The sequence below is a fragment of the Maylandia zebra genome, linkage group LG12 (genome assembly GCF_041146795.1).
Source record: "Maylandia zebra isolate NMK-2024a linkage group LG12, Mzebra_GT3a, whole genome shotgun sequence".
Lineage (NCBI taxonomy): Eukaryota > Metazoa > Chordata > Actinopteri > Cichliformes > Cichlidae > Maylandia > Maylandia zebra.
In genome coordinates this window covers 37,356,409-37,372,955 of record NC_135178.1, presented here as the reverse complement: position 1 = coordinate 37,372,955, position 16,547 = coordinate 37,356,409, and the positions used below count along the sequence as shown (strand labels likewise).

Genomic DNA, 16,547 nt, shown 5'->3' with positions numbered 1-16,547 from the left:
TGATTGGGCTACAGCTTCTGATTAGCTATATATATATATATATATATATAATATATATATATATATATATATGTATATATATATATATATATATATATATGTGTATATATATATATATATATATATATATATATATATATATATATATATATATATATATATATGTATATGTATATATATATATATGTATATGTATATATATATATATGTATATGTATATATATATATATGTATATGTATATATATGTATATGTATATGTATATGTATATGTATATGTGTATATATATATATATATATGTGTATACATACATACACATACACATATATACACATACACAAAGGTTGGGTAAAAAGCCATGTGTCACACACGGGGCCACAGGTGATGCGATTGATTGCTTCAGTATTGCAGTCTTGCAGGTTTATCAATAAATTATTCAAAATGTTGTAACAGAAGAAAGAGGATCTCTCCACCTGGGCCTGTTGAGATTTCAGATGCTGTTTGGCTTCATTTGAGGGCTTTAAGTTTGTTAATTCACCAGACTCCCTGGGTACAAAATAAAGATGTCACTGAAGCAACGGGCAAAGTGAGACTGAGACAAAATACTTTAGTTGTGTGATGTATTCCCAGGATAGTTTTCTGACATATAAAATTCTGAGGAAAGTAAGAAGTGTTGTTTCTTTTTGAACATTAAACCTGAAGCAAATTTTCAGCTCACTTTTCTTATCTTTTCAAACTCTTGCTCAGTGTTCTGTGACGTGTGGAGAGGGGATAGAAAGGCGTTTGATCACCTGCCGGATTGGAGATCAGTGTAACGGAGAAAAGCCCGAAAACGTGAGGCCGTGCAAACCTGGACCCTGCCACGGTAAGAATGTCTGATGGTGCAATCCTCGTAGCAAACATGCAGCGTCTTCTTTTCATTTACTCCATTAACATTTCAGCACATTGTGCTTCCCTCCACATAATCAGTAATTCCAACATGCCCGTCTTTCAGTCCAGCAGGTCCTCTAGACAAAATACATAATGCATATCATTTGCTCTTCATTTTAGCAGATTACGTCCTTGATAAAAAAAATACCAAATCTTGCATTTTCCCCTGACCTCGCAGCCAGCCGACGGTTTCCATTTGTTTTTAAATGAAAAGGAAAATCAATCAGCAGCCCCTCGAAACGGGCTCGGTCCATCTAGCCTGCAATAATTCATTAGAAAGTACCAACATTGTTCACGGGTGAGTGCAGTTCACGACCAGGTAGACGGAAGCATCTCTGCTGACATTACAACAACAGTAAAACTTCATTTAAGCATTTCCCGTGATTGATTTAGACTTCGAGTTTTGTGCCGCTTCGAAAATTAAATCAGTCACTGCTTGAAGGAAGAAAAATGTATTCAGATGTTAACAGTGCGTCCTTTTACATGCTCTTATTGACGTGCCGTCCTGTCACGCTTTCATTTAAAGTCATTTCCTTTAGTGATTTAAAGCCCAGACAATGACATTTGTGAAGAAATAACACATTATTACTCTTACTTTGCTGCTAACGTCATTCTTCCAGTTGGAGCTGCTGTGATGACATTTGAAAGTGTCCAGCGTCTGTATGAAATTGCTTCACCCCACAAAAACTCTACTCTGTGGTAGCACAGGAAGGCGTCTGCGTCTGCACGAATGTTTGCTAGACTTTGGTTTGAAATGCATCAAAGCAAGTAAGGCCGAAGGAATCATCCCATTCTGCTTTGATCGAAAGCTCATTCATAGATCTAATGGAATAACACTTTTGTGTCTTCATTAAGTAAACTGCATAATCGCTCACTTTCTATTCTGAGGGGAAACTTCGTGGAGCTTACGATGTCATGTGCATAAATGGCCGACATTGTTTTCAAGCAGTCATGCTTCTAAGTGCATTGTGTGTTAATTAGCTTGTGCTTAATCTACAAATAGAAACATACAAAGGTTAATGACGAAGTCTGCTGCTGTTGGTTGTTTTAAAACCTTTCTGTCACACAACCTTAGAAGAAACCTTTTAGAGATGCTCCAAAAGATTCTTTGTTCATTCATCTGCAATGAGACAAGATGTGAAGGAAGTTCGCCAACAGTCCTGCAAAGATCTGTGAAGAATCTGAGGTTAACATACAAAAACCTGCAGAAAGCTCTACAATGAAGTAAAAACCATGTTATATGTCCAGTGTAGAAAACAAACCTGTATTTTGGCAGATCTCAGTTTTTCAAAAGAACTGAATGTTCCACACAAGATTTCTAGGACAGCGTTTAGCGAACAGATGGGACAAGAGTGTAACTCTTAAGCTACACTGCACACCAAAGCATGCAGGGTCTGGGTGACTTGTATTCAATAAAAATAGAAACACAAACAAACTCAAGGCAGGAGGCTGGCTTAGCATTTAGGAGACGAGACATCGTGTTAAAGTCAGGACGAGTGAGATGCTGCGACATGTTTGAAGGGGGCTGTCCAGTGATGTAAACAGTTTGGTGTCTATGAGAAGCTAACACAGGTTGCTGCTGCTGAAGGACGTTTAACAGGTTACTAAAGTCAAGAGTTTACCTATTTGTACAGCCGTGACAGGACGCGATCACAAACATGAAATTTACAGATTGTGTGTCACTATTCTAGGACAACGTGCAGTGAAACAAAAAAGAGACAAAATCCCCCCAAAGCATTGTGTTTGTTCACAACAGCGATGAAAATCTGAAAATCAGCAAAAGGAGTCCAAACAGAATCCTGCCAAATCCAAACCTTTTCATGGAACTTCTTCTGATTTTAATAACCCGCCCTAAGCCCCTACGTGGCCTTTCTGAGACAGCACACAGATTTTTAAACCAGCGTATTTTATTGATCGTGTCAGTGGAAGTGCATGTCATTTGTAAATGTCGCTGCATGCTTTATGCGAAACATAAATGCCAAGTCAGTATTTAAGTTACAGAGATACATCTCATAATAATAATAATGTAGCACACTCATAAGTCGGCGAGAGCACATTAAGCTCTCTGCAGGTAGCATTCCAGCTGTTATATATGCATGTGTTTATTTTATCTGTGCATGCTGTGAGTTTATGTAGAACATCGTCCCTCAAAAAGGAAAAGAAGAGGTTTGAATGAACAAAACGTCTGTGGTTTGTTTGGCCGACGCTGCTGTGAGATTATTACCTTTACTTTAAATCTTTACCGTGCTGCCGTGCATATTTATTTATAATTTTAGCCGAGATAAAGGTAGTTATTTTGCATTTTTGTGTTAAAGAGCAGCAATTGAATGGCAAAATATTAAACAAGGTAAAAGATCTTTCTGATTAGACCTGAGACATTTTCATGCATGTGCTTAGAAGAGTCGTTGAGGTCTCTGGAAGTCGTTTTAGGACGGATGTAAGTCTTGTTAAGCAACACTCAGCAGTTTTGTTAGAGAAACAAAAGCAGAGTTCTGGTGCCTGAGAGCGTGAGGGGGATGAACCGGAGCCAACACCAAACACGCTTGGAATTGGTTTGTACAGTAGTAGAAGAAACTGCGTCACATCTCCCGTCCAGGCAGAACAGAATGAGCATCGTTATGCTGAATGTGCCGTTAGAATGTGCACAGACACTTTCTTTGCTGTCAGTCTCTAATTAAAAGCAACGCCTCTGCGCTTTGTAAGGCATCCCTTCCTTTCTTTTGATCTCTTTCCAAGGCCATTTAAACTTTCCAGAGTTTTGACACTGCGGCGAGCTTACACTGTATGCTCTTTGACTTACAGATGAGCCGTGTAATGGGGACAAATCCATCTTCTGCCAAATGGAGGTGTTAGCGAGATACTGCTCTATCCCAGGCTACAGCAAGCTGTGCTGCGACTCCTGCAGTAAGCGCACCGGAGCCCTGTCTATGTTCTCGGAGGCGGCTGAGACCGAGGAACACGTTCGCTTCGGATCAGCCTCGCAGCTCCTTGAGACGTTAACGGCCGCAGTAGCGGCCAACGGCACTCGCGGTGGGAAACAAGGCGCGGGCAAAGGATCCGCCACATCGGGCGGTGCAGCAAAACACATCACCACGCCTGCTCCAGTTAAGAAAACCCCATCAAAGATCGCTACAGCACCAAGGCGGGTTCCACGACATACGGACCTCACTGACAGGAAGCTGTCCACCCAGGCTGGTCCTACTCGGGGTCAAAGGTCAAGCAGTTTGGTGGACAGTCGGCAGCCTGTGGCATATTCTGAAGTGGAGCGATGAAAGTCATAGCTTTTGCCTTTAGGACTCGTAATGTACAGTAGATAATCCAGCTTCATCCTGAGTCTTCTCACACCAGAAAACACAGAGAAAGAAAGAAAAGTGCTGGTTCACTTTGTAAGAATTTGACCCTGATACGGACTCTAAATATCTCTTTAACCACCTGCAGCTTCCAGATTGCTGAGGCTGAAACAGCCGTGCTACTTTGCCCTCATACTTCTATATTAATATGAAACAAATATGAAATCATTTCAAGGTGTAGGGGCACGTGAGCCACGGGGAGTTTTCAACCGTGTCAAATGAAAAGCTAAATTACGTTCGTAGTGAATACTTTCAGGGATACAAAACAGCCAAAGGACAGTTCAGTATTCAAAAGATGTTTGTCGCTCTGACTCATACATTCCCGATGTCTGACATTTATTTCATTTTATCACCTTGTTCACTTGTTCAGGCAAATGTTTCTCTAATGTCACCTGCACAGTGAAAACTGAGAGAGCAGGTGGAGGAAGGTGTCTGCATTCCCCCTCCGGACGAGCGGTCGTCTGGTCTCGTTACTGAATAAACCAGACCGCTGCTGCCTGCAGAGCAGCTATGCTGCTGCAGGTATCCAGAGAGAAAGTGTGAGCAGGTGCAGAGACCAGAGCTAATCCAGCTGTGTAGATTTAGTAGAACTCAGAGAGTAAATAGATGCAAGAATTGGTTTAAATGCCTCTTGCATTTCAGTTCATTTAAAAGTGACTCCACTAAAGGCCACCCATATGGAAAAACTTCTATGATTTACTCATGAAAGCGGCCACTTTCTCATTACTTTCATATATTGTTTTAGTATCCAAAACATACAAGTTTCATTATATAATTTTTCAAGGCATCTTATATCTGTTTTCACTCTTATATGCTTTTCATTCAAGTTTCACACAAGACAGATACAAACTTTATAAGATGTATAAATATCTTTTCCATATGGACACGTTTGCCACATTGGTTCTTTTTGGATAAATCTCAGCTTTACGATGCGTTTAATTGATTGCATCCATATCCTGTCCCCACATTGTGACCTTTGAGGTAGATGTCAGAGTTCGGTGTCATTTTAAAGTTAACAATAGTCAAAGCCAGATCAGCTGAGAATTCCCACTACTTGAATGTTACAAACTGCCAGTTTTCTTGCCAGAAATCGAACTTTAAAGCTCGACTTACAGAAAGTTCAGCCGTCAAAGTATTCAGTGAAAAATGATTTACCGTACTTTAAGTGAATATGAAACACGAACAGAGATGAATTTCCCCGACGCACTATTTATAAAGCTTCCTGTAAATGCTGTACATGAGAATATCAGTATTATTTTAAGAAGGTGGGATGCTTTCAAATACATTTTTAACCAGTTCTGACAGATGTTGGTGCCAGTGTTTACCCTTCCAGGGACTGTTCACATGGGCAGAAAGGGATTATTGACTGATTATTGATGTAGCTTTCCTTTCAGAATGCCATGAAGGTTTCTGTTCTAACTTAAGGAAAAGTCAAAGTGCAGAGAGATGGGATGTTTGATACCTTGTATGACACAATTAAGTTAGTTTTTCATAAACACTGAAAACATGGGGAAAGCTAACCGGCTCTGTCCAAAGAAAACACCACCTATCAGCACCGAAGCATTCATCCTGTTTCTGTGTTTAGTACAGGAACAGCTTTGTTAGACAGAGCTCACTTATTGCTAACAGTCGCTTTGCTGCACCAAGCTGGCTGCCTTTCATATTTAGCTTTGTTCCATGTTTTTCTCTTCTTCTCAGAAATACTTAAGGGCAAAGAAGAGAACTAACTAAAGAGCATGCGCATATAAAATAGACCGTACAACACTCAGGTCAAAGGACCAAAATTATTCATAATACATGTAAAATGTATTTTTACTTTAGCCTCACTTTTACCGTGACTTTTCGTTAACCTGTGAAAAGAAAGAAATGCAATCCGATATCAGCACACCGCTATAAATCCTTGTCCTGTGAAGCTTTCTGTTTGTGTTTGTTATTGAGGTCATAGAGGGCAATGATGTGGGAAGGAAGGGAGGCAGCCTATGTAGCCTACACGTCCTCACTGCCTGAAACCTCCATAATCAGGTAAAATCATAAGAACCTTTGAGGAATGTCAGCAAAGAATCTAAATGATGAGTTGTTAGCAGAACTGCTGTGTTAGATTGCATTCGCGTTCACAGGTGAGCCTAATAACTAAAGCTGCATTAGTTGACTTTTGACCACTAGGGACCAGACAAACTCAAAAACAAATTATCTTTAACTTTTAGACACATTAAATATTCTCCCCGTGCAATGAAGTGCGACTTATTTTAGCTCAGGAGTCCCCGCCATCTCTCACTGTCTTCACCACCCAGCTGTTTGTTCCAGCTGTGCTTTTAGCTTTTTTATGAAGAGCTAAAACAATGTAATCTGTCAGTACTGAGCTTGGAAAATTGATCTACCCTTTCACAGTCTGCCAATACAGAGCCATGTCATTCAGTTTTAATATGAAAATTGCTTAATGGCCCTTGGAGCTCGTTCGATCCTTTCATGATTAGCCTGAACGAGGTTCTCTGGTACGTGTTACGTTTGCAGGAACAAAGCTTTGTTGTAAGTACAATAAGCTGGAATTTAAAAAAAGACTTACTGTATGTGGAACATCTTTCTTTCCAGAGTATTCTCTAAATGGCTTTTTTATTAAGGTGGAAAAAGGTTTTGGAGAGAGAAAGCTATTTATTTATAAGTGGATTTCCTTGCAACCACCATGCATCTGACTGCAATAGCAAAAGGCACAGATTTGTGTTTTCAGCAAAGAAATAGCTTGCAACTATCCACACTCAGTCCTGTGTGCCAATGTATAGAACATGTATATAGCATTGAGTGCATAAATATTTATTGAAAGTTAAAGGGTTCTGCTTTGTTGTCGCAGCGTGTGCAGCAGCCGGCCGATAAGCTGCATTGGATAAACCATTGAAAACTGATCACCTCTTTCTCCGGTCATATTTTCACATTGGAAGCAGATTTGTGCTTGTTAACAAACACAGTAGACTAGAAATGACATTGTTTTTGCAAACAATTAGATGTAAATATACATGCTCAATTTTGAGATGTTTTACTTGTCAGAAAGCTGTTTTTTCACAGCTGTTTTGTAGAAGTCTTTATCCGAGTCGTTGCAACGCAGCAGCGTGAACTGACCAGACAGATGCTTTATTTTAACCGATAAAACATGAATAGCGTAGTACCAGTAAAGCTGTTTTATGCTGTTTGTAGTTGGCAGTATTTTCATTTTCCTCCCAGTTCTTTTCACATCATTTACTTGCTGCCTATAAACACTGCTGCTAATGCTATAGAGAGCTTGTAATGATAACTAGAGTAGCCGTAGATGTTACTTTGACAATCCCTGAGCCTCAGACAGCTGTTATTGCATAGGATTTTCCATGTACTGTATCAATACCCCTGTGCTGTCCATGCATTGAAGTATTGGATTGTCATGAACGCAAGTCACTCTGTTCTATTTGCTTTACTATGTATTTGTGTAGATTGAAGTGTACACTACTGATGCTGTTTGTTGTAATGGGGAGCACATAGCAATAAAAGATATAATTATCTAGTCTGTGTTCTTGCCTTCGGCTCTTTCCACCATTGCTTTTTCTTCTGGGAAGTGAATTGATGCAGAAAAGAGATATTCTTGGTATGTAGTAATAACAGTGATGTAAAATAAGCCCAGAGCTCCTGCAGTCTGTAAACATCCTGTCTATCTTTGGATTGTTCAGAACACGACATACACACAAAAAACCACGAAAGCATATTCAGAGATTTTGATCATCATGCTTAATTTCTTTTATTAACGAAAAGACCAATCATGTGTCTGCGATGGGTCCCTGCTTTTGGCTTTTTTAATGAAATCCAGACTAAAAACATGACATTATATCACTTTTCCTTTTCACATACAACGACACTGAAGCCGTTTTCCTGCACTCCAAAGTCTTCGTCTCCTTCAAATTAAAAGCCAACCAATTCCTCATTGATCACAGCTTCCTGCCTTTTCCTTGTATCACAATTAAGTGATTGTTTAATGTTTTGAGTTATTCGCAGTTGGTGGCAGGAGATTGATAGATGCCTTCTTTTACATGTACAGTATGAGCTTTGGAGGCAGTTGTAGGTTTTGGTGCTGCTTTCTGTGTCCTTCCCCTAAACCATGATGGTGAACAAGCTTTGTCTTCAGGTCATGTGAGAGTTGTTTTGAGACCCCCGTGTTGCTACTGAGAGAAAATTAAAAGAGGAGGGAAACTTAGTTTACCCCGTTAAATACTCTTTCTCATTATTGGATTCACCTGTGTACAGAGATGGGCAGTAACGCGTTACTGTAATCCGATTACTTTTTTCAAGTAACGAGTAAAGTAAGGGATTACTATTGCAAAAACGGTAATTCGATTACCGTTACTTTCCCGTAGGAACGCTGCGTTACTAAAACCGTGATTTTTTGCGAGAACGTCTCACGACAGTGACGTAAGCGAGTGCGACGTTCGTGACAGCAGCTGTGTGCAGATCAACAGTGGATCACATATCGAGTGTGGGAGAGAGTATGAGCGTGCAGCGTTTAAAGCGTGGAAGTACGGACCTTACTTTGAGTTTGATTCCATAAAAAGTGACAAAAACATTAGTGTCCGCTGTGCGTGGGAAGAAAACTTCTTTTTACAGAGAAAAAACCCCTAAACTTCCGAGCAAGCACCGAGTAGCTACGACGTAATGGGAAACTCACAGAGAAACTCGCGGATTCTTCCACTGACCGCGGCACACCTGCACCAGGGTAAACCTCCGCCTGCCCCACTCCTGCTTTACAGGTGAAAATAGAGCAACAGGACCGCTGAGTCTTTGACTTTATTTATTTTCTGCTGTGTTTTACTTGCATCTATTTGAAAGACTGAGTGTAAACACAAAAAATATTTTATTTTATGTGCTGGAATGTGCAGAAAATAGGTTTAAATGTTAAACTAATTTCTTCCAGTCAGAGAATGTTGCAGATAATTACATTTTTGCTTGATGCATAAAGTTAAAAGATTAAAACTAATAAAACAAGTTTTAAAAAGAGACTTTTCCATTTGATTACATTTTGTATGATGGATTATGCAGGAAGTAGAATTAGGCTGAAAAATCTTTCACTTTATCACCTGTTCAGGTTGTAAATTGTGTTTTTAAAAAGTAACGAAGTAACTAAGTAATTAATTACTTTTGAAAATAAGTAATCAGTAAAGTAACGGGATTACTTTTGGGGGGAAGTAATCAGTAATTAGTTACTGATTACTTTTTTCAAGTAACTTGACCAACACTGCCTGTGTATGTAGGTCAGGGGTCACCTGCCTGATTTTGTTTAAACAATTCTTGCACACTTTCTATAAATCCAATAAACTTCATTTCACTTCTCAAACATCACTGTGTGTGTCTCCTGTATGATATATTTAACTGACATTTTTTATTGTACCAACCAACGATTTATACAGGAAAATAATGACTATTAACAAGGTTGCCCGATCTTTTGCATCCCACTGTAGGTTTCATGTTCTCCCCACTTTGCAAATCAAGCCTACACCCTTGCTGATGAACGCCCACACCCTCCTTTGTAAACCAGCCATTGTGTGGTCTTCCATGTTGTATTACATAATGTGCAGCAAAGCATTTTTCATCCTTACACTGAATTTCCTCCTAGATTTAACAAAAATGTCCTCAAAAAATAAAACTCAGTGCGTGCACCTTGTACCGTGTTGTCTTTAAATAGATTCTGTGCAATAGGATCCTGGTCTTGCTTTTAATAAGTGTGACAGCAGCAACAATAGCTGCGTGTGGCTGTTTGCTTGACAGAAGCCAGTATCTCACTGGTATTATTATCCTTTGACACTTCCTAAAATTGCTTTGCCCACACGTTGGTGTAGGAAAAACCTGATCTATTGTCCTGGCGATGAGAGAGCGGCGGAGTTCTGTTATGAGCACTCACCTTAAAGAAGAGGGCCTCTGAAAAATCATTGCAATCACTGTGCTGAGTGACCACAATCATCCTTAGATGAAAACTTCCTATTGTGCTGGAAGTAGTCTCCTCCAGGATGTTAAAGGTCCATAGGTCCATAGGTCAGGAGGGGTCAGCGAATGGTTTGCTGAGCTGGAAATGATCGTTGGCACATCTCAATCCCAAAAACACCCTGGGAGGATTTTACACACGAACAACGGGCTTCAGCAGAGTTCCAGAAACGTAGAGAATCAGTGCCAAGATGAACTGAAGTTGTTCTGTTTACACCTTTCCTTTCAAATTCAGCTCTTTGCTCTGCACTGCATCGTCTCTGAGAGGCTGAAGCAAAAGGACTCAGATAAAAGAATTCAAGGTAAAGCAAAGTACTGCAGGTGGAGTCACCGGTGCATGTAAGCCTCTGAGCTCTACCCCACAAATACAAGAGCAGAAAGGATAGAAGGTGACACAGGGCCGCCACAGTTAGGACTTCCTGCCTCTGTCACAGTGCTGCGTGGCAAAATGAGAAAAAGATGGAAGTTGAGGGGGTTGCGTGTATTAAATCAGAGAACACAAGAGCCACGCTGACTACAAGTTAATTACTCTGTCACGGCACACTGAATAGACGCATACATTAAATTAATAACAGCTTTTTTTCATGACTTCTCTCATCTAATTAATACGTTTTGTGAGGAGCTCTCCACAGAAAGCAGCATAATTTCACAATTTTCATTGTGTCGCTTTTTTGTGCGAACAACAGCCAGGCAGTAGCAGCTGTGCACGAGTGATGACAGTGCACGTCTTGACTGACGCACTATGAACCACTGTGGACTTGGGTGGCTGCTTTTGGCGGTGCTGCAGGAGCGTGACATGAGTCTGCTACAGAAAAGCCACTCGTGTCTGACTTCTTCTTTTCTGACATCTTGACATCACAAACTTTTTTCAGGCTTTATTCTCACCGGCTGCACCTTCGACTCGTCAGTGAGGAGTCTAGATTACACGCTGCTGAAGAATCCTCCGTCACAATCATTGGAAAAGAAGGGACAAAAAAAGGAAGGAGCATCGGTCATGTGGGATTTTACCTGTAATGCTGCTGCTGTAGTTTCTTAAATTTGAATGTATTGTGCTTTCAAGGAAATGCTTTCAGTGTTTTCTGGGTTATAAAATTATATAATAAAACATAGGAAACAGAATTTTTTAGCTTATTAGCCCAAATTTAGCATCTTAAAAACCTCCTGAGGTCAACATCCTGAAACCTTCAGTGCTTCTGTTTTTTCTCTCGTTGCTCTTTTTGTATTTGAATATATTTATTACTGGATGATTTGTGGTTTGTGACACTGCAGTGTCCTGTAGTTCCACGTGGGACTGAGACCATTTTTGGCACGATGATGAAATAACAATTAAGGCCCGAAACAACCCAACAGTCATTTTGAAATGAAATAACAGGTCAACACTGTGTTAGAACTGAAATGAGTGAATTTTCATTCACTTTGAGTAATGCGATTATTGACAGCTGTGCGTCTTTACTCTTCTTGTATTGACACGGCTGCTGTGAAAATGGTTTGTGATCAGATTTTGTCACAGGCCCACTGGGTAACAAATCACTGGTCTGAAATCAGATGCGCAGAGAGGAGCCGCCTCACAAAGAGAGAGACATTTTAACAGGGCTGTCTGTGCTGTAATTCCATAGATCCGGTCAGAGAACAGATAGATGGTTTTGTATTGACAGTTTTTGCAGCGTGCACTGCAACAGGCCGTCCCAGGGGAAGGTCACCACGTGGGCACAGCCTGAGCCCTGACAGAGTCTCTCATTGTGTGTGTTTGTCTAATTGAGGGACAAGCTTGCCAAAATCTTTTGTGACACAGCTCACTGTGGAAGCATGCAAGGAAGTCTGACAAAATCTTGGCACAATAATGATCATTTTTGTGCGGTAGAACATCTGTGATTTGACCGACGGCTGATTCTTCTTTGTTTGCTGAAAGAAAAGGCTGACAGCTCTTTCTTTTTTTTATTCTTTCCCCTTTTTTGTGCGTTAAACGTGACATTCTCATACAAAGTAAAAGAGGGGGAAGTTTTCCTCAGGTAAAAATGGACTGATGTCCACCATGATTTTTATATGGAAAGTCATTCTGTTCAGAAATTAACAATGGGACAAAGAAAAGAGCTTCTGCATAATTTGCTGTCTTTATACAAATGCCTGCAAGGAAGTCAGTGAGAATAACATTTACACAAGTATTCAGACTAAATCTGTGATGTGTTCATGCTTGATAGACTTACCAGACTCAGCCAAGCCTACCTCTGTGCTCCAAGGAGAGGTTTTTTGTTATCAGCATGTTTGGGACTCTACAGGCTACAGGCAGACCTGAACATTAAAAGAACATATTTCATAAAAAGTCAGATGCTTTTATGTACAGTACTGTGACAGTACAGTACCTGATCCAATTTTATAATTCAATATTTTATCAATTCTTAATATTAGACTAAGAAAACCTGAGAAAATACAAGATGGAATTTAAATTGCGTTGGCAGCAATAACTGTAATCAAGCATTTGTGATAAGTGGCAATGAGAATAACAATGGTTAAAATTGCTTGTGAAAAGAAATGCATGTGATAAAAGACCCAGCACATTTACATCTTTGTAGTTCTACAAAGAAAAGCGTCTCTGAGCAGCTCTATAATAACAGATCCGGGGAAACCTGATAATGTGTTGTTTCTCAGTTCATTCGGTTTTCTTTTTAAGATCAAGTTTGTCAGAAGAAAATAAGCTCAATTCAATTCTTCATCCGCTTTATCCGAGGCCGGGTCGTGGGGGCAGCAGTCCAAGCAGAGAGGCCCAGACCTCCCTCTCCCCAGCCACCTCCTCCAGCTTATCCGGGGGAATACCAAGGCGTTCCCAGGCCAGCCGAGAGATATAATCTCTCCAGCGTGTCCTGGGTCTGCCCCGGGGCCTCCTCCCGGTGGGACATGCCTGGAACACCTCACCCAGGAGGCGCCCAGGGGGCATCCTTGTCAGATGCCCGAACCACCTCAGCTGGCTCCTTTCGATGTGGAGCAGCAGCTGCTCTACTCTGAGCCCCTCCCGGATGGCCGAACTTCTCACCCTATCTCTAAGGGAGAGGCCAGCCACCCTTCGGAGGAAGCTCATTTCTGCCGCTTGTATCCGCGATCTCGTTCTTTCGGTCACTACCCACAGCTCGTGGCCATAGGTGAGGGTAGGGACGTAGATCGACCGGTAAATTGAGAGCTTCGCTTTTACACTCAGCTCCCTCTTCACCACGACGGACCGGTGCAGCGTCCGCATCACTGCAGCTGCAGCCCCAATCCGTCTGTCGATCTCCGGCTCCCTTCTCCCATCACTCGCGAACAAGACCCCGAGATACTTGAACTCCTCCACTTGGGGCAGGAACTCATCCCGACCCGGAGTGGGCACTCCACCCTTTTCCGGCTGAGAACCATGGCCTCAGATTTGGAGGTGCTGATCCTCATTCCCGCTGCTTCACACTCGGCTGTGAACCGTTCTAGTGCGAGCTGGAGGCCCCCACCCAATGAAGCCAACAGAACCACATCATCCGCAAAAAGCAGAGATGAGATTCTGAGGCCACCTAAGTGAAAGCCCTCCGCCACTTGGCTGCACCTAGAAATCCTGTCCATAAAAATTATGAACAGAATCGGTGACAAAGGGCAGCCCTGGCGGAGCCCATCACCCACCGGGAACAAGTCCGACTTATTGCAACGGTTCAGTTCTATTTTATTTATGTGGCACCAAATCTCAACAACAGTCACAGTTATACTGTAAAGTGAAGACCCTACAATAACACAGAGAAACCGCAACAATCATACGACCCCCTTATGAGCCTGGCTTGGTAACAGTGGGAAGGAAAAACTCCCTTTTAACAGGAAGAAACATCCAGCAGAACCAGGCTCAGGGAGGGGCGAGCTGTTGGGGTGAGGGGACAAAGACACCCAGTAGAAGAGAACCAGAGATTAATGATAACTAATGATTAAATGCAGAGAGACGTATAAACACATAGATAGTACAGCTTGTTTGTATCCCGATGACCACACTTTTTTAAATTTTAAATTCTAAAAACGTATTGATGCAAATTTTCTGCAGGGGGATTTCATAAAATATTATCTGTACAGGATCCAATTCTTCAGAAATAATGCTTATAATGATGCAACGGTTGTCAAAATTAGAAAACTATATAATACTTCTCATGTTTTTAGATTCAAATTTCAACATGTAAATATACATGATGCATGAATGATAAATATAACCTTCAAAAACAGAATACCCCCCCCCCCAAACCCCCCCCCCAGAAACTTAACAATGATAATTATTAATTATAAATAATAATTATTAGAATGTATATGTTAAATATTAAACATATATGTTAAAAGTTTAAAATGCTCAGCTGTTTAGCCTAGCTGGATTGTAAATAAATAAACATATTTCATGGTGGCATCACTGACAGTACAACAGAGGCGTGTGTGGGCATCATCTTCATCACTCGTTCAGGTGTGTTTGTTTTATTCATTCATTTTTCCGGCCATTGATGAAAATGACTGCATCTCATGTTTAGCCAAAATATTTACCAGTCTTATGCAAAATATAATAATAATAATAATTATTATTATTATTTGTGTCGAGGTGGGGCTATATTACTAATTGCGCATATTCGAGCGAGGGTTGTTGCACACTGGAAATTTTAAGATAACGCTACTGCGCATGTCAGAGGACGACTCAAACGTTTGGCGTCTGACTGCGGGCGAATGCTCGCTGTGAGTATTATTTATATGAATACGTTTAGTAGCTTGAGATTCAAACGTGTAAAAGGTGAAAAAAATAAAATATTGAAAAAAAATTCTTGATTTTCTATTTAAAAATAACACAATTCTAATTTTATTTCACTAACAATCTTTTCTCATTGCTGGCTAATGTATTCTAATGTATTCTGGTTTTAATCTCCCTTAAGCTGCATTTAGGAGGGCATATAAGGAGACTGTGCACCATATATTAATCAATTACTTCCACAGCTGGAAATGTTTAGTTAATGACATTTAACATAATATAAAAAATGTAATAAAAGCTGCAGTCTGAGTTGATTATCTGCTTCCTTTCCTGCCTATGATTTAGGAAGGATGGAGACGGGTCATGCGTTGTTCCATGATTGGTAAATACTGTCTTTGACACATGCCTACAGGCTTGCTGTGGGCAAGCTTATTCTCCTGCACCTCTAAAATGCAGCTATCTTGGTAAAATAGCCAACTCAGCTTAAGATGACAGAGAATTCAGTGCTTGCTCCAATAGTTTTAGACTATTCCTTAAGGGGGAAACAGTTTCCCTCCTCACGGGGTTATTCATGTGTGAAATTACACAAAATTACAAGAAACAGAGCAGAAGAATACTAGAAGAGTATTATACTATTATACAAGAGTGCAGTATCGAGGCAGAGAAAGCAGATGTGGTCACACGTGGTTGTCTGGTTAGCTGGGAGGGGAGTGTAAACAAGAACTAAAGTGGCATGTGAGAGCGCCAGCGGGTGTGCAGAGTGGATGTTACCCCACAGCCAAATGAAAAGCAAGTTGCTTGTCATGTGTCATTCTGTTGACTTGCTGGTGAACAGCACAGGCTGTAGTTGTGTGGGTAAACCTCTTGCTTGTTAGGCCAGGAGGACCCTTGCTCCTAATAGCAGTCGCTTCAATCATGCCCCATCAAGGTTGAGATGAATGTAACTGGGCACCTGCCTACTCCTCTGTACCTGGGGTTCTGTCAGATTTCATTGGTTTTTCACAGCCTGATTGCTGTGTTGCGATGTTTCTCTCCCCTGTGTGCGTCCCTTAACTGTTCAGTATAACCTACTTTCTTTCACAGTTATATGATCAGTGCAGCACGATTTGTTGTTAATAAAAGTGACAACCCATCTGAGTCTTCCCTCGCCACTTTCAGTTTGTTCCGCTTTGCCCAAACTGCCTGAAAGCCTTGATGATAATGATGGGATCCAGAGTTAAACCTGCTGCCATGTCTGTGAATCATGACATTATTACACTGAAGTCTCTTCAATTTCTCAGAATGGCCGCAAGCTTCTCCACTGTCAATTTTTCTCACACTGTCCAGGACGGTGTGAGATAATACAGGAGATATACAGCTTATATCTCGGTCTATCTGGACCCGCCTGTTTTCCCTCGTGGCTTTGTTCCTCCCCTGAAGCTCTGCATGACATCCTGTAATTTCTTTGGGTCTGTTCTTGCTGTGGTTGTGAATGCAAGGATCAAAAGACCTTTCATTTTGAGTAGACAACAGCCTGTGTTTACCACCCGCAAAATGTCATATACAGTGGGAAGAATTTCA

At 40.9% G+C, this 16,547-nt stretch overlaps 1 protein-coding gene across 5 annotated transcripts in view; it reads left to right on the top strand.

The window, feature by feature from the left end:
* Positions 1 to 7,805, top strand: part of adamts3 (ADAM metallopeptidase with thrombospondin type 1 motif, 3) — a 137,856-nt gene extending 130,051 nt beyond the window's left edge. For all 5 annotated transcript variants that reach the window (XM_076891210.1, XM_076891208.1, XM_076891209.1 and 2 more), the window contains 2 exons: positions 747 to 864; positions 3,732 to 7,805. In XM_076891210.1, the coding sequence (XP_076747325.1) occupies positions 747 to 864; positions 3,732 to 4,201 (588 nt within the window). In that variant the 3' untranslated portion in view covers positions 4,202 to 7,805. The remainder of the gene's footprint in view (positions 1 to 746; positions 865 to 3,731) is intronic.
* The last annotated feature ends 8,742 nt before the right edge of the window (positions 7,806 to 16,547 follow it).